This window comes from Carassius carassius, chromosome 9, assembly GCF_963082965.1.
Source record: "Carassius carassius chromosome 9, fCarCar2.1, whole genome shotgun sequence".
NCBI classification, from domain to species: domain Eukaryota; kingdom Metazoa; phylum Chordata; class Actinopteri; order Cypriniformes; family Cyprinidae; genus Carassius; species Carassius carassius.
Genome location: NC_081763.1, coordinates 13,763,162 through 13,782,224, shown reverse-complemented (window position 1 = coordinate 13,782,224; position 19,063 = coordinate 13,763,162). Strand labels below are relative to the sequence as shown.

The following is a 19,063-nucleotide window of genomic DNA, read 5'->3' as shown; positions in this document are numbered from 1 at the left end:
ACTTTTTTAATGCTTTTATTTACTGCTTTACCTGACAAGTTTTGAGCTATAATCATGTAAGGATGTGATTTTCAGTCAAATCTACGATTAACATTTTCACCTGATGCAGGAGAGAAATGCAGAAGTTTGCTGTGAATGCAGTCAACATAGTGGAGGTGAATGTTTGGAATGCTTTTCTGCAACATTAATATGACCACTAGATGGTACCAAACAATTGGTTCAACTTTAATACATAATAAATGGATGAATCAATAAAACAAACAAATAGAACACATTTGATTCTTTCATCAAAACGAATGATTTGTTTTGATGATTCTTTGTAAAGCAGTGACTTGTATAAAAACAGTGGAAGCCGCTTAATAAAAGAAGTTATTGAATTCTGCATACTGCACCTTTATCTGTATGTGCACGTAAAATGTAGAGTCTCCAAGCTGTCATTTTGTGTTTATTTGTTGAGTATTAACTTGCCTGTGGTTACACATTTCCTTGCGTCTTGATGAAACTGATTGTGTTTGCAAAATGCTAAAAAGCATATTAGGTCATGTGTTCATATATGTATTAAACTCCCAGGTGGTACATCAGAGGTAGAACAGAGCTGCTACAGCAGGAGGCCTTCAATAGTTTGGATCTATTAAAATGGGACTGAATTTGTTGGAAGTTTGGATGCCAGTTTTACTTCTAATTTCCATAGCTGCCTGTAAGTTTGCTTTATGTTATTGTCTCTTTAGTTAATGAGTCAAAAATAAGAAGAATGTGTGTGCTGCTGCTGCTGTAAACATTTTTTTCTTGCATTTGATTATTGTTTCGCTTGTTTCAACACAGTCAAGAATCCGTAAAAATGGAACCTTTAAGAAATTTCTAAACAGAAAGAAGCCACTTATAGCATGTATGTGAAATTAATGATGGTCTTGTTTCTAGGCTCAAACATTTGCACTTCCAGAGGAGTGAGAACCTGCAAAGAATGTTTGTCGATACATCCGACCTGTGCCTGGTGCTCTCAGGAGGTAAGAGACTAAATTCCCTCCACATTAGAATGAACAGTCCTGCATAGATACTCAGATGACTGCTGGAAATGCTTCCCTCTGATTGTTTTCAGTATATGTATGTGGATCTGTCAGATCTTTGGAAAGGGAGGGTCGAGTTTGTCCCGTTGTGGTCGCAGAGAGGATCTTCTTCAGTCTGGTTGTGGCGTGAAGTTTATTGAGTTTCCAGTTAGCAGCATGAGGATACTAGAGAACGTACCCCTGAGTGATAGGTCAGGGGGTTCAGATGACATCACTCAGATCCAACCACAAAAAATCCACCTGACCCTCAGGCCAGGTATGTTGTTACAACAAAACATAATATATTTTCATAACAGATACATACCTCCTGAATATATGAAGTCATATTTCCCAGTGCAATCCAATTGGATGTTTCTCATTGCATAGTTTTGAATAAATTTCTTTTCTTTTCTTTTATTTCTAAACAATAATGGTACAAAATGGTAAATAATGTTTAAATGTAAATTATTGTTATTATTATTAGTTGTAGTACAGTTATTCATGTCCAAATAAATGTTATGTTCTTGAATTCAGGTTCCATATGATCATGTTTAATAACTAATAATAAAATAAAATAATAAAATAATAATTAAATATTTTTAACAAACATGCATAAATGTATTTTTGATAGGAAGAAGAACAAGAAGAGGAATACGCCACATTCGCATACTAACTCATACAAAATGTATTTGAATAGTAAAAAAAAAAAAATCCTTTTATTTTATATTATTATCATTATTATTATTAGCTTTTTAAATTTGAATTTTTCCTACTTGTTTGATTTCATAAAAAGATCTATCATCATTTTTATCATATCAGTATTTTTACAGCATGTTATGACTGGTTTTAAATTTCAAGATCCGTCCGTCTATGAACTGTTTATGAAATCATAATCAAAGTAGGAGAAGTCATGAGGTGAAATCAGTAAGTGTTTCTTGAGTTAGTAAATGGGCATTGGGGCCTCTCTGATCCCAAACAGGTCATGTTATTAAAAACATTTATGTAAATTTCTGCTAAAATATGTAAGAGAATGATGTTGTCTTCATTCTGAAATCCTATAAAAACCTTTTAACCTTTTCTTCTGTCCCATTTCTCTTTAAGACGATTCAAAGAAATTCACCGTCAGTGTGAAGCAAGCAGCTGATTACCCAGTGGACCTGTACTACCTGATGGACATGACCAATACCATGAGGGACGACCTGCATAAGCTTCAAGCACCGGGCAAAGATCTGGTCAGTGCTTTACGGGTCGTCACCAGTAATCTGCGCATGGGATTTGGAGCTTTTGTAGACAAACAGCTCGCACCTTACATGTTTACTTACCCTGAAGAATTCATCCAGAATCCTTGTTATAGGTAAGCTTCATTTCACAATAGAAAAGCACCTGACAGACAAAGTGAGTGAGTAAGTTTAGTGATTCCTGTCTCCCTGCTGTGTTCGGACTTGTGTAGGCATGATGAATCCTGCCCACCTCAATTCGGCTACCGTAATGTACTGTCTCTGACGGAGCAGGTAGAGCGGTTCACGGAGGAAGTGAAGAAACAGAAAGTGTCCAGAAACAGAGATAGGCCTGAGGGTGGATTTGATGCTATCATGCAAGCAGTAGTATGCAAGGTGAAGCAATATACTCAGGCAAAGAGAAACCCACAAACAATCTGAGTAAAGATGTTCTGTCAATAGTCCCAAAGTTCCCTTTTTATTACATTTTCAATTAACCCTAGGATATTCCTGAGAGAACATTAGCCTTCTGGGTTGGTTCTTTTAACATTTGTGCATAACTTACTTTATTTTCTTTTCCAGGACAAAATTGGATGGAGGCCTGATGCATCTCATTTGTTGATCTTCACAAGTGATAGCACAAGTCATTTAGCTTTGGATGCCAGGCTGGCTGGAATCGTCCAGCCCCATGATGGAGAGTGCCACATCAACAACAACAATGAATATGAGAAGTCCACTATACTGGTCAGCCAAACATTTACTGGGCAAATCTATCTCTCTTTCTCTCTCTCTCTCTCTCTGTTGGGAGTGCGTGTTGGGACTGAGTGCGGTGATTGCAGTGATTTGGTGAGTGCTGCTGAGCGCGTGCTGAATGTGAGTTCTCTAATTCTCTTTTTAACCAAACTTTTGTTTCTCTGTTGATGCTTTGAGGAGTTTTTTAGAGGGAGAGTGTTTATTGGGGATCGTTTGTGTGGTGGGTGAGATTGTCGGATATGACAGTATTAAATCGGCTTCTAGGATAAATAGTCCCGTTGTGATTTTTTTTACACAGTGTGGACAAAGTAAATCAGTTACTTGAAGTTGTGATTCAAGATACATAGACACCAGATTTGTCTCCAGTAAACCTTGCCAAAAAACCCTTGTCATCATTTCGAATGTACCCCCATTTATGAAAAATTAGCTTTTGGAAAAAGTGACTCTGATAAAGATGATTCCTATCAGCTGTAAATCTCCTCATCTTAAACACGTTGTGCCTTTTAGGAGACATGGACACATGATTCTCAAAAAGAGCGATGAAGTGTTAAAATTAGTGTTAGTTTAACCCTCTGATGGTCTTCGTTTACTGTCCACACTCATGTTTTTTTGTGGGTCTCCAGAGACCCCAGACAATAACATTTAATTTTGTAACGAGTTAATAGTTTTATTTTTTAAATGTAATTTTACTCTGTTTGTTAATGTTTTTACTCAACATTTGTGCAGTTTTTGGAGGATTTATGATATCTTTTAAATTTCTATAAATAAATAAATATTTATTTAAATAGGCTTTTTTTTGTAAAAACAGCATTTGATGTAAAATTCACTTTATAAAAGACCCAGATTTCTAACTTTCATTCATGGGGATAACATGGATAATTTTAAATTATTTAATGTAACATTTATACCCATTTTTTGGAAAATGCAGTTTTAAAATAAAAAAAAATCACTTTAACCACTAGATGGCTATAGAGCTCCACTATATGCTATTTGCTATTTGACTACCTGAAAGATATCTTTTCACAAGTTGGATTCAGTTAGATTCATATCTAAATATTATAAAATCACAATTATAACAAAAATAAAATATTTTTTGTCAAAGTTTAGTATTTTTTTTACTGAAAAAAAACCCAGTTTTTCAATAATGTTACATTATGATTAGAATCAAACCTGAACAAAATGTTACAAAGAGAAATGTTGGAGTCTTAAGATTTTATCATTTATTTCAATCATCTATTTTTAATATAATTCTACAGTTTTATCAACATTTCAGTTACTAACTGTAACAGAACAAAAATGAACAGAAATGAACAGTTATATTACATATGAACACATGCATTGCAGGCAGTAAGCATGGTAAACCGCATGACTTCTGTAGACGGGGTTGGAGCAGGTTTGTGTGTGTGTGCGTGCTAAATTGTTTTGTCTCATCCTGTCATCTCTCTCTCTCACTCTCTCTCCCTCTTTGGTGGTTCTGCATTTTGCATGATTTGAAATAATTATAAGAGAGCAGATGTTTTATATCCTCACAAGTGTGTGTGTGGGGGTGTGTGTGTGTGTGTGTGGAGAGCGTGACACAGGAACTGAGATGAGCGAGCCGTGGGGGTGAGAGGTATAATCCGTGGGTGGTGAGAAGTGGATGGGATTCCAGAGACAGAGTTGGAACCCCAATCCACTCGTGGGTTGTTTTTGACTAGCCAGGGGTGACCTAAGACAATGGGTGCCACAGCGGAGTCCATGAGAAGGAAGGGAAGGGTTTTGGGTGGTTGCCGGAGGTGAGGAGAGTTATAGGTCCTGTGGTGTGGGTGATGTAGGGCAGTTCCTGGCCATTGAGTGTGCTGACGATGATCTGGTGTGAAAGGGGAGTGATAGGGAGTCTCAGGTGTTGTGCAAGGGTGGTGTCCATAAAGTTACCTTCGGCTCCTGAGTGCAGAAGGTAACAGGTGTCAGTGTTGTTGGCCCACCTCAGTTTCACAGGAAGGAGAGTAGATGATGTTGAGGACTTCCTGGCGGAGATCCCACCCGATTGTAGCCTCAATCTTACTACAGGGCTGGGTCTTTTACCGGGCAGGAAAGTAGAAGATGTCCAAAGCCACCACAATACATGCATAGTCCTCGGGACCTCCACCTCTCTCTCTCCTCCCGGGTCAGTCGAGCTCTACCCACCTGCATGGGTTCGTGATCGACGACGGGACCGGCCGTGTTCTCCCTACTCGAGTTGCCACTCTCAGAGGTGCCGAGGAGGCGTGTGGGACAGGTGTGTGCCCCCAGTCGATCGATGCGATCATCCACACGGAGCGCCAAGTCGATGAGCCCATTAAGGCTGGTTGGCAACTCGAGAAGGTAGATCTCTTTGTGAACAAGGTCAGCCAGCCCATGCAGGAACATATCCCACTGCGCCTCCTCGTTCCACTTGCATGCGGCTGCCAAGGTGCGGAATTGGATGGAATAGTCCGCCACGGATTGATTCCAATTCCATTGATTGGTGATCCAGGAAGTGGCGGTGAGGAGATGCAGCAGGAAAACGTGACACAGGAACTGAGATGAGCGAGCCGTGGGGTGAGAGGTATAATCAGTGGGTGGTGAGGAGTGGATGGTATTTCAGAGACACAGACAATCCAACGAAGAGAAGAGCACAGAGAACAGGAACGAGAGACCAGGCATAACAAGGGGAACTGCAAACAACGCTCTGACAAACACAAGACGAAAGACAGGGCAATAAGTAGGGATAGGGTACTGAGTGGCAGCTGGTGTAGATGAACAATTAACAGAGACACCCACATGAAACAGTCAGTGCTGACACAAGACACACACAAACTCCACCCACATAGTGCAATTCCCGAGGCCACGGTTTACCAACCATGACACCTTTACAGACCAGGAAATTTTCCATTTTAAAAGTTGATGATAAAAGCGAGAGCACAATTAGCTAATGATGGTAAAGTGCCTTTTGTTTTTCTTTTTCTTTGTTTGTGTTAACCTCTCTGTTCTGTTTAAATGCAACTTAACATTTACTATGTGTGACATAAAGTTGGGTTCTTTAAACGTTAATGGTGCCAGAGAGAATGTGAAGGGAGTTTCCCTCATCAGTTTGTTTAAATTAAAAAAACTGAATTAATTTTTTTTACAAGAAATGCATAGCACAGCTGAAAATGAAACTGTGTGGAAGAAAGATTGGGATGGGGAAGTTTTTCTCATTCATAAGTGTAGCCATAGTGGTGGAGTGGGTATCTTGTTTTCTAGAGATTTTTTACCCATCTCTTGTGTTACTGAGGAAATCATTCCAGGTCGCTTGTTAAAAATACAAGCTGTATTTGAAAGTGTAAAAATGACTTTCATAAATGTATATGCTCCTACTGTAGGTCCAGAAAGAGTGTTCCTTTTAAACACTGTAAATGATGTAATAAGCAACTGTAGTGCTGATGGATACATGCTCCTGGGTGGTGATTTTAACTGCAGTAAGAATTGTATTGTAAAAGTAATTGAGATTAATGATTTATGTGATGTTTGGAGGTTTTTTCACACCACTCAGCGGCAGTATACTTGGTCTCATGTTAAAGATAATTTTTTGTCTTTGGCTAGGCCTGATAGAGTTTACTGTTTCAAACATCAGAGTAATGTACTTAAAGGGTGTTCAATACACGCAGTTGGTATTTCAGTTCATTCAGATCATTTACATTTACATTTATTCATTTAGCAGACGCTTTTATCCAAAGCGACTTACAGATGAGGACAGTGGAAGCAATCAAAAACAACAAAAAGAGCAATGATATATAAGTGCTATAACAAGTCTCAGTTAGGTTAACACAGTACACCTAGCATGGGATTTTAAATAATATAATATAAAGAAAACAGATAGAATAAAAAAAGAATAGAGCAAACTAGTGTTAGAGGTCTTTACACATACACACACACATACAATTGCATAATTAATGAAAAGAAAATAGAATATAAAAAGATTAGAAAGGTAGTTAGATTTTTTTTAAAGAATAGAGTTAGAATAGTGAGTGTTAAAGTTAGAGGGTCAAATAAAGATGGAAGAGATGTGTTTTAAGCCGATTATTGAAGATGGCTAAGGACTCAGCTGTCCGGATAGAGTTGGGGAGGTCATTCCACCAGGAGGGAACATTTCATTTAAAAGTCCGTAAAAGTGACTTTGTGCTTCTTTGGGATGGCACAATCAAGCGACGTTCACTTGCAGAACGCAAGCTTCTAAAGGGCACATAAGTCTGAAGTAACAAATTTAGGTAAATGGGTGCAGAGCCATGATGAATTATATTCTGCGTTGCAGAGTTTAGAAAGTGGTAAATTTCCGGGCACTGATGGCCTTCCTGTGGACTTTTATAAAGCTTTCTGGCTTGTGATTGGCAAAGATTTGTTGCTTTTTCTCAGAGACAGTTTAAGAAAATGACATTTACCTTTGAGTTGCAGGAGAGCAATCCTCACTCTTCTCCCCAAAAAAAGGGATTTACAAGAGATAAAGAACTGGAGGCAGGTTGCTCTGCTTTGCACTGATTACAAACTTTTGTCGAAGGTGTTGGCAATGAGACTTGGTGTGAGCGATCCAGGTTCGAATCCACTGTGAGACACCAATGTGTCCCTGAGCAAGACACTTAACCCCTAGTTGCTCCAGAGGCGTGTAACCTCTGACATATATAGCAATTGTAAGTCGCTTTGGATAAAAGAGTCAGCTAAATGAATAAATGTAAATGTTATGTAAATGTGACGTTTTGGACCTCTCAAATTCATTGGGTTGCGAAATTTGTCTAATTTCAATTGACCAAGAAAAGGCATTTGACAGAGTCGAACACCAGTATTTGTGGCAAACGTTAGATGCGTTTGGGTTCAGCTCTGGCCTAATAAACATGATTTGAGTCTTTTATAGTGACATTGAGAGCATTGTAAAGATCAACGGTGGTTTAAGTGCTCCATTTAAAGTTCATAGGGGGGTCAGACAAGGATGTTCATTATCTGGCATGCTGTACTCCTTGGCCATAGAGCCTCTTCTGCACAAATTAAGAAAATCTCTTGTTGGTGTAAACCTTCTTGGATGTGAAACCTTTTTTAAATTATCTGCTTATGCCGATGATTTTGTTGTCATTGTCAAAAAACAAGAAGATATTGACACCCTTGTAGAAAATATTAATGGGTTTGGAGTATTGTCCTCTGCCAAAATTAACTGTGGGAAAATTAAGCTTTAACAAATAGTAATGAGTTATGCAGAAAACTTGTTTTACCTGTCGGGTTAATTTGGGACAAGGGTGGTTTTAAATACCTTGGTGTTTATCTGGGAGATGATACTTTTCTGTGTAAAAATTGGGACAATGTTTTAGAGAATGTTGAAGGACGTCTCAAAAAAATGGAAATGGATCTTGCCACACATGTCTTTTAGGGGTCGAACACTAGTCATCAACAATTTAGTGTCATCAATGTTGTGGCACTGATTATTATGTGTAGACCCTGCTGCACAACTGCTGGATAAGATACAGGCAGCATTGACTTGACTGCTAAAAAAACTGTGTAACCTCCCAAAGTTTTACCATGGACTGTTCACTGTGTGGGGGATGTTCCATAAAAAGAGAGTGGCAAGCTGTGAGTCCTTGTCATGGCTGTTGAAAGACGTAAAACACATACCAGGACCATTTGTGATGCAGTCCTTCTGTGTGGCTGGGATTGTCACACTGAGACATTTGGTTGATCTGTGGGGACCAAATTTGATTGACACTGCAGCTCTAGCCTCTCATGTTGGAGTTAGATCGATCAGGATCATAAATCGAATGCACAGCACTTGGAAGTGTGAACTCACAAAGACTGAATTATCCTTGCTAAAAAGGCTACAGTAATGGACAATGTCAACCAGTTGTTGCTGATTCTTTCCCAGCATTGACTCTATCTCCTGATTTTAAAGACTGTACTGGTGAACTGTTAGAGTCCAGAGAGACTCTCACAAATGAATTTGAAGACATGGGAGGAAAAAATTATGTATAAAATGTTTGTAAAAATTGTAAATAAAGTCAAACTAAGTGGTCGGGCTGACACTCCTTGGAGAGCCCATCTGGGGCTTGACAATGAGATCAGACCAGTATGGAGAGCGATTTACAAACCATGTTGACCAAAAGGGTAGGGGATTTACAGTGGAGAATCATACATGGTAGTGTGGCTGTCAATGCTTTTATTTCCATCATTAATCTTAATGTAAGTGAAGAGTGCCCTTTTTGTTTGCAGAGGGCAAACTGCTTTTTGGATTGTAGCAGACTGTGCTCTTTTTTTCAGCTGTTGCAACAAATGTTCATGATGTTTGGAGAAAAATTTTCTAATAATTTATTTATTCTTGGTTTTAGTTATAGTCAGAATAGGAGAGTGAAATGTCAATTGTTTAACCCTCTCAAGGCAGGCGTTGCTGATTTGCAACATTTAAAATCTAAAAAACCTTATTACTCCAGATACATATTTTATGTATCTGGAGTACTAAAAACTTTACTAAAGGTTACTAAAGTTACTAAGTTACTAAAACTTAATTTGAGCCTGAGAGGGTTAACTTTGTATTAGAAGAAATAAGATCGAACAGTCCTTAGACTTTGACATAAACACTGTTTTTGTTAGAATGGTGAAAGCTAGATTGAAAGTAGATTTTGTTTTCTACAGTACCACAAATAATGTAGAGGAGTTCATAAACATTTGGTGTGTTAAAAATGTTTTATGTTCTGTTGTGGAAAATGTCTTGTTTTTTGAGACTGTTCTGAGTTAAATCATGCTCTTTTTTTTCATTTCGGAAATTGATTTCTTTGTGTTGTAGAGAACTCATGTTTTGAAAAATAAAGAGGTTATTAATCTCAAAATCGTACTCGGTTACTAATGTAACCTCTGTTCTCTCTAGAAGAGGGAACGAGTACTGCGTCTTAGCTAAGACGCTACGGGAAAAGTCTCTTTTCACGATACACTGAAGCAAAAAATTATCCTTAATTTTGAATTATTGTAAAACGCATTTGCAGCAGCACACAGCCATAGGCGAGACGGCTCGCTCGCTCATTGGCTGCTCTGTGGCAACTGAATAAGCCTATCGAGCACAGGCTGATGCAACATCAGACCAATGTGGCTCCCCAAAGTGGTGCTACAAGCAGTACTGAGCATCTTGTTTCCCTCACCCGTTCTATCACCTGCGTAAGGAGGGAGACGGGGGGAAAAGCATAGAGCAGGCAGCACGGCCACTTTTATGACAGCGCGCTTTCGTTCTTGGAAAAGAACTCGGGCAGTGAGCGTTTTCGTGGGACGCGAAGAGGTCCACTTCCGCCCTGCCAAATCTCTCCCACAGCAGCTGGACTGTCTGTGGGTGTAGAGACCATTCGCCCGTGGGAATGTTGTTTCTGGACAGTCTGTCTGGACCCAGATTCTGTAGCCCAGGCACATGAACTGCTCTCAGCGAGCGCAAGTTGTGCTGAGCCCAAACCAGGAGGCGTTCCGCCAACCTGTACAGGTTTCGGGACCTGAGACCGCCCTGGCGATTTATGTAGGACACCACAGACATGTTGTCCGAACGGACTAAGACGTGGTGGCCCTTGATTCGGGGACAAAAGCGCGTCAGCGCGTTCTCCCCTGCCAGCATTTCCAGACAGTTGATATGTTGGAGCTTTTCCCATTCTGACCACAGGCCAAAGAACGGTCTGCCCTCGAGCAGCGCTCCCCATCCCGAAGTGGAGGCGTCAGTCGACACCACTTTCACTTTCGAGGAAGTCCCCAGGCTTACACCTGATTGGTACCAGTCGTTCGCTGTCCAGGGTTTCAAGGCTGTAACACAGCTCTGATTGACCTTGAGACGCAACTGACCGGATATCCACGCTCTGCGCGGTACTCGCGCTTTCAGCCAGAACTGCAAGGGGCGCATGCAGAGCAGGCCCAACTGAAGAACTGGTGATGCTGAGGCCATGAGACCTAGCATCTTCTGAAATTCTCTGAGCGACAAGGTCGCGCCGCAGCGGAGAGAGCTCGCTGCGCGCTGTGGCGACAGCCGCGCCGTCATGGAGTGTGAGTCCAGAGCTATACCCAAAAACAGTATCGTCTGACTGGGGTTCAGCGAACTCTTCATCCAGTTGACACTGAGACCGAGTTCCTCGAGGTGATCGAGTAAAATGGCCCTGTGTTCCACAAGCTCGGATCGTGATTGAGCCAGAATCAGCCAATACAATCTGTATTTGAAAATACGCGTCCTTCAGATCTATCGACATGAACCAGTCTCCTCTGCGAATATGCGCGAGGAGTCTCCTGGTTGTAAGCATTTTGAAACTGCGTTTCGCCAATGCTTTGTTCAGCTGTCTTAGATCCAGTATGGGTCTGAAACCCCCGTCTTTCTTGGGCACTAGAAAGTATCTGCTGTACAGCCCCCCTTCGCTTTGAGCTTGAGATACAGGCTTCAAAGCCCCTTTGCTCAACAGTTTTGATATTTCAGCTCGAAGTAGGTGTGCTACTTCTGTTTTGACCGTAGTTTCGACGCGCGCTAAAAAGCGCGGAGGGCGTCGAAAAAACTGTAGCGAGTAGCCTCTCTTTATAATGTCTAGCACCTAATCCGAAACCCCTGGAAGCGCTGACCATGCGTCTGCATGAATGGCTAAGGGTTGGATGCGAAGCGCGCTCTGTTGGCTGGGCAACGGCAGCGCTTCCATGTGCTGAAACATGGGCGTTATGCCTGTGACATTTGAGGCGGGGAGCGCGCTGATCACAGCGGGCAGATCGCTCGTCCTCGACCCCGCCACGGTGCTTAACTGAGTGAGGGAGGGCTGAGCGGGTCCCGTGGGACTCGTGCTGTCTGTGAGTAATTGTGGGCTGTAAGCGAGCACATTTACTGCTTTTGACTCGCTGTCTGCCTAGGCAGAACGAACGTGCACGGGTTTCGTTTTTACAGAAACCACATGACGTGTGTGACATAGTGTTTGTGGGCACTGAGGAGTGGGCACGTTTACTATGTAGTGCGCGCGATCGACCTGAGTCGCTTTTATGGGCGCGAGCCCTGTGTGAAGGGCTGTGCTTATATGTGGAGATGGGCACTGAGCAGTGGGCATCGTCACTACATTTATAGCACCATCGGCCATGGCCGGGACACAAGAAATTACACCCTTTTCGGGAAATATCTGGGTAGCCGTGATAACGGTTTTTGTGTGCAGGCAAGCGGGCAACTGTACAGGCTTGTGCATTGCAGAAGACACTGAGACAGTCACAATCCCTGGAACTGAAACAGCGGCACGCTTGGGTGAGAGTTCGGCCGCAGCGGGACTCGTACACCGGCGCTTTCCTAGGAGTGCTAGGATGACTTCGGGGCTTCCCGCCTCACCGTAATCCTCTGCCGTGGTCCCCGCGGCGCGGGGCGACGGCCGGTAGAGCGGGAGCTGGAGACGGTTCCGGAATCCACTGGGAGTGGTGCTTTTTACGGCGCTGCAGCGCAGCGGTGAATGCAAGCTCAGAGAAAAATGCCAAGCGAGTCCTCAGAGTCACCATTGGCAACAGCTCGCAGTGAGGGCATCCGCCGTCAGCCAGCGCGAGCGCTGCATGATCTTCACCCAGGCAGGAGACACAGATGACGGTCTCCCTCGCTGAGTGGGGCTCTGTACGAGCTGCAAGAAGGCATCTTTAAAAAGACGCAGCTCTTTTACGAGTGTGTGTCGCAGGGCGAACATACACAGGATAAAAGGAATTGAAAAGGATATGGGCACCGGAGAGCGCAGCAGGAACGGCAGTGGAAGGCGGCGTTGGCCAGCAGCTTCAGGAATGGCTCGTCCCGCTGAGATGCTTATCAGACGACTCTTCTCGTGATCAACGATGCGTGAGCTTCGCTGAAGAGATGAAAAATCAAGTGAGTCAGCCTTTTCGAGCTCCCTTTATAGGGCTAGGCCACACCCGTTTCGGCGGGAAGTGGCATGGAGTCTGATCATTGGTCTGATGTTGCATCAGCCTGCGCTCGATAGGCTTATGCAGTTGCCACAGAGCAGCCAATGAGCGAGCGAGCCGTCTCGCCTATGGCTGTGTGCTGCTGCAAATGCGCTTTACAATAATTCAAAATTAAGGGTAATTTTTTGCTTCAGTGTATCGTGAAAAGAGAGTTTTCCCGTAGCGTCTTAGCTAAGACGCAGTACGAGAGAACTCTCGTAAGAGAACTCTCTCTCTCTCTCAAGCAGCACAGTTTTGTTCAACCTTGATAATTAATGGAAATGTTTCTGGAGAAAATCAGCATATTAGAATGATTTCTGAAGGATCATTTGACAGAATTGCCATCACAGGAATAAATATAATTTTTACATATATTAAACTATTTATTATTTTAGTACTTCAGAAAATGTATGTTTTTACTGTATGATAAAAATCATAAATGCAGCCTTGATGAGCATTCTTGTAAAACAAAAAATCAGAGAGAGAGAGAGAAAGAGGGCGAGAGAGAGATGGCTAATTGACAAAACGTAGATTTGTATGTGTTTTTTTGTAGGACTATCCTTCACTTGGTATGATCACTGACAAATTATCTGAGAATAACATCAACCTCATCTTTGCTGTAACCAACAATGTGGTGTCATTATATCATGTGAGTTTCTATATTTTTGCCAAACACATGTGTACAATATGTCTCTGTGTATAACATGCACACATTGTTTACATGTTTATGGGATGTTATCATGTTTCCTATATTCTCACAGAACTACAGCGAGCTGATTCCTACAGTAGGATCTACAGTAGGAACGCTCTCCAGAGACTCTGGAAATGTTGTGCATCTCATTCTGGATGCATATGCGGTAAGTCACTTTGCCAGGATTTCATACAACCTCTGAGTTGTGAGAATTTGTTGGTTTGCGTTTGAGTATTTTATTTGATATCTTTGACCATTTCAAGCAAGTAGGGGTTAAACTGAAATAAAGAGAACATTCAGAGAGGTTGACCTTTGATCTCTGCATGATTTGTCTTTGTAGAAGATCAGGTCTAAGGTTGAGCTGGAGGTGCTGGGTGTGCCGGATGAGTTATCTCTGTTTATCAATGCAACATGCCTGGATGCAGATGTCCAGTCCTGTCCCGGACTCAAAATCGGAGATATGGTCAGCATCTGATTCATACACTGGAAAAATTATTTTTGCTTATTGTTCAGTTTACTTAATTAAAATAAGCTAAAGCAACACAATTGCTGAACATGTTATCACAGTTGTATTGGGTTCAGACCACTTAGATATGTAAAGGTTTAATTTAAATAATTTATTTTATTATAAAAGATTTTTGTGATTAACATTGTGCTTAAGAGCAGAGCTTGTCAGTCTCATCAAATGTAAAGGTAACTCAATGAAGAAAAAATCTATTTACTCATTTACTTTAATTTCACAAATGATTACAAAGGAATGACAAGTAACACATTGAATTAAACATGACATTTTAAAGGAGAGCAACTGAAAAAAAATGTTTTGTTTGTTTTGGTAAAACATACTACGATAAACTTTTTTTTTATTTACAGTGTAGAAAGTTTTCAACTATATATTTTGTGTACCTATCGGTATACATTAAAATCCCCCTACGAGATTAAATGTTGTGTCTAAAAACTGTTTATTTTGTTAAACAAGGAATATATTTGCATTGCGTTCCGTCTATACATTTTATCAGTTCATACATTCTCTGGGAATTGAAACCATGACCTTTTGCATTTTATATTTCCTTTGTATTACTTTTCCATAGGTTTCATTTAGCATCGAGGCAAAACTTCACAGCTGCCCCAAAGAGAAGAGCCGGACCTTCAAGGTGAAGCCAATAGGCTTTAAAGACACCCTTCAGGTGACTGTGGACTTTGCTTGTGGATGTGACTGCCAGCAGTCTTCCGTGCCCGCCAGCCCGTCCTGTCACCATGGCAATGGTACCCTGGAGTGTGGCATGTGCCTGTGCAATCCTGGCCGACTGGGGGCTCGATGCGAGTGCTCTGAGGATGAATATAAACCCACCCAACAAGACAGCTGTAGTCCCGACACAGCAGCGCTGGTGTGTAGTGGGCGCGGAGACTGTGTGTGCGGCCAGTGTGTCTGCCACTCGACTAATTTTGGGAAAGTTTGGGGGCCGTACTGTGAATGTGATGACTTCAGCTGCCTATATTCCAAAGGACAAATGTGTTCAGGTGAGTTTAGACATGACTTGGCCTTGAAGAAAAAGAATAACAGTGTTACAGTAGATGTAACATTGCGTGTTTGTGAGAATTACACACTGCTTTTTGTTCTTAGCTCATCACAGAGACAGTGTTTCACCTTATTAGGCAATTCAGTCCACATTTAGAGCCAAACTTACTCAGTCTGACTCAGATGTGCTGGATTTGATAGATTAATGATCTTCAATTTTGCATGTCTGTGTGCATTACCTGCTTAGCCTGGCCCTGAAGCCTGTTTCATGATGAAAATGATATGTTCGTTTGAAAAGTGAGATTTCAGTAGTATGCAGGATAGGTTTTGCTGTTTACCTGCCTTGTGAACAATTGTTTTCTCACACAATAGCTTATTATCTTTGAGTTTATAGGTGGGTGTTTAAGCTACATGAAGAATCAGAGTCAGCAAGTAAAGCCCCTGGGTATAAATAACTTAAAAAATACACACAGTAAAACGCACAAACAGGCATGTAATTGATTAAAAAAAGCTTCTGGTTTTATGTATTCTCTGTGTTGAAATGAATGTGTTGGCTGGGGAAATTGATGTTGCTTCAGTAACAAACATTAAGTGAGCATTACGTTACACCATGTTTCATAATTCATCAGAAATGACACACTTATTGGGGAACTTATTGTAGAGTAAATATTTTCATACAATACAGCTGAAAAATTTGGTGTTAGTATAAGATTTTGTTCTCTCTTTTTTAAAGAAACTGATTTGTTTAATTACTGTTGATGCATTAAATTGACCACAAGTGACAGTAAAAACATTGATGTTACAATTAAAATAAATGCTGTTTTTTGAGTATTATATTCACCAGAGAATCCTAAAACAAACTGTCACATTTCCCTCTAAAATATTAAGTGGCATAACTGTTTTCAACCTTTATTAAAATAAGAAATGGTTCTTGATTTATTTCTGAAGGATCATGTCATACTAATGTCTGCTAAACATTCGGCTTTATTTGTAGATTTTACATATATTACAATAGAATTTAACAGTATATGAAAATAGAAAAGTTATTATAAATTGTAATATTATTTCACAATATTACTGTTTTCCTGTATTGACTAAATAAATGCAGCTTAGTTGTGCATAAGAGACTTCTTTCAGAAACATTAAATGATCTTAACCACCACCAAAGTGTTGAATGGCAGTGAATGTTTACTTACCCTCATTTTGTACCAAAACTTTCCCTCGTCTGGCTGCCAGCTCTCAAATTAAATGATCTCTGATGCATATCTAATCGTTAACAGTGAAAATACATTTTGGTCATGCAAAGCTATTTTATGAATTGAGAAGTTGTGGGATATAGAATTTGATTTATTTTTTATTTTTGTACCCATATGGCTGTTTAATTGCAAGAGCTGTGTGATGCTTCTTCAACAGTTCTCCTTCTGTGTTCCATTGAAAAATGTACAGCATACATACATTTTTTTTAAATGTTCATTTTGACTGAACTCCATGATCACCTTATTTTTTTACCATAGGTCATTAACAGCCATGTTTGTTGTCTCTGTTAGGCAATGGCGAGTGCATCTGTGGGACCTGTCACTGTAGCTCCGGGTGGTCCGGCGAGAGCTGTGACTGTTCGACCAACACAGACGCCTGCATGGGAAGTGGAGGAAGGCTGTGTAGTGATCGTGGCCACTGTCTGTGTGGCGTCTGTGAGTGCACACAGCCAGGAGCCTATGGACCAACCTGTGAGAAGTGTCCCACCTGTCCAGATGCCTGCTCCATCAAAAAGTGAGTGTGTGCTGGCATGTTTTTCTGTATTGGTTAGAATTAAAGTTTTGATATTGAAAGAATTGCAGAACCGGAAAAACAAATGAAATAATGCCATGATTCACTTTTAATCATTTACAATGATATGCAAAAATTGAGTTTTCAACATAATTTAGATTTAGTTATATATATAGCCAGTAAGTATGTTTAAGAGCTGTGTGTTTCTGCAGGGAGTGTGTGGAGTGTAAACATTATAAGAGAGGGGATCTGTATGAGAAGAACTGCAATCACATCTGCAGAGATGAGATTGAGCTGGTGGACAAGCTGGGTAATCTCTTCCTCCAACCAATCCAAAATACATATATACATCTCTTTATGTCTCTATAATTGCAGTCTATCCGTTATTTACCATAGGTTTGTTTATTTGTATGTGACTATAGTTCTTCATGCAGTATATTTTGTTCAGTTGTTGCTGAGTTAATTATCATCGGTTCTCTCCAGTCTTTCATAAGAAAACCTGCAGCTACAAGGATGAGGATGACTGCATTCAGAATTTCCAGTATTATGAAGATGCCAGTGGAAAATCCTTCCTCTATCTTGTTAAAGAACCAGGTGAGACGAAAGACAGGGCAGAGAGAGAGACAACATGTGACATGTAGTTGTCAAATAAACTCTCTGTGTCTGTACTTCTTTTATAATTACTGGACGGAATAATAGATACTAAAAATGGAAACTGAATATATAATATGATCTTTTCTATAAGAATGAATCTTTGATCATGGCTGATTTATGTTCAGAGTGTCCTAGGGGTCCTGATGTCTTGGTGGTCACTCTTTCGGTTGCTGGTGCGATCCTGCTGCTGGGACTGGCTGCGCTCCTGGTCTGGAAGCTTCTGATCACTATTCACGACCGTCATGAATTTGCCAAATTTAAGGAGGAGAAAGCCAGAGCTAGATGGGAAGCGGTAAGGCTGTATTTGGATGGTGCTAAACGAACCACATCCTGTCAAGTTTTATCAGCATTTTCTTTAGGTTAGTTTTACTTCCTCTCAAACTGTTTAACATGCAAAGTCAACACATTTTTATCTCAGGCAAAATAACTCAGAATCACAGATATGTGAAAAGATTATGATCAACATTCTGGATAGAACGCAATCTCGACACCAAGTGGTCAAAGTGGGAATTACAGATGTGCTGGTGATCTCATTATTATTTACATGTGTGTATATATATTTGCATCACTGGTTATCAATAAAAATCTCTTTCATCTTTTAGGATAATAATCCACTCTACGAAGGACCCACCAGCACCTTCCAAAATGCAGCATATCGTGGCAGTTAAGAAAGACACCACTTTTCCTCTATCAAGCACAACCACTGATCATCTCAGCCAATCACAGCTGGGTTCACTCAGCAATGGGACTAGAACTGTGGCGACTAATGCAGAATGTACCACAATGTTTTTAGAAATATTATTAGATAATTTGAACACACTACTGTTCAAAAGTTTGAGGTCAGTATGATTTTTTTTAAAGACATGAGTACTATACAGCAATGATGTGTTAAAAATTGTTATAATGGTAAAGAAATAAAATGTTTACAATTCAAGTATATGCTGTTCTTTTAACATTTCTATTAATCATAGAAAATGTAAAAAAGCAATCATGGTTTCCACAAAAACATTAAGCACCAGAAACATTTCAACATCAGAGTAATAAGAAATGATTCTTGAGCAGCAAATCAGCCTATAAGAATGATTTCTGAAGCATCATGTGACACTGAAGACTGGAGTTATGGTTGCTGAAATTTTTTTTATTATTAAATTACAAAACTTTTACTTTTTTCTTGGATTGAACAAATGCAGTCTTGGAAAGCATAAGAGACTAACACACACACACAAAAAAACTTTCTGACCCCAACTTTTCCTGACTTTTGAATGGCACTGTATATTTTGGCCATGTGAAACCTATTTTACCTGTTATTTCTCCAATGTTGTAGTTTAAATATTGTAATAATAAGAATATTCTTGCATTTTATAAGGTGAAAAATGCAGAACAGGATTAAAAGGATTGGCAATTATAAAGTGTGAACAGACCAGTGACATCAATGAGACCTCCTCGTTATAATTTTTAATTAATAACACAGAAGTCTTTTTTCCCCATTTATAGCACGGTTATTTTT

The 19,063-nt window shown here is 40.3% G+C and overlaps 1 protein-coding gene across 1 annotated transcript; it reads left to right on the top strand.

Annotated features, from left to right (window-relative positions):
- The first annotated feature begins 460 nt into the window (after window positions 1-460).
- On the top strand, window positions 461-18,672 carry LOC132148988 (integrin beta-3-like). The gene is made up of 15 exons (XM_059557837.1): window positions 461-697; window positions 919-1,004; window positions 1,119-1,320; window positions 2,145-2,397; window positions 2,494-2,656; window positions 2,843-3,004; window positions 13,482-13,577; window positions 13,690-13,785; window positions 13,960-14,082; window positions 14,708-15,137; window positions 16,683-16,905; window positions 17,115-17,212; window positions 17,386-17,496; window positions 17,682-17,848; window positions 18,159-18,672. The coding sequence occupies exons 1-15, from the start codon at window positions 637-639 to the stop codon at window positions 18,222-18,224; spliced, it is 2,337 nt and encodes a 778-aa protein (XP_059413820.1). The 5' UTR covers window positions 461-636; the 3' UTR covers window positions 18,225-18,672.
- The last annotated feature ends 391 nt before the right edge of the window (window positions 18,673-19,063 follow it).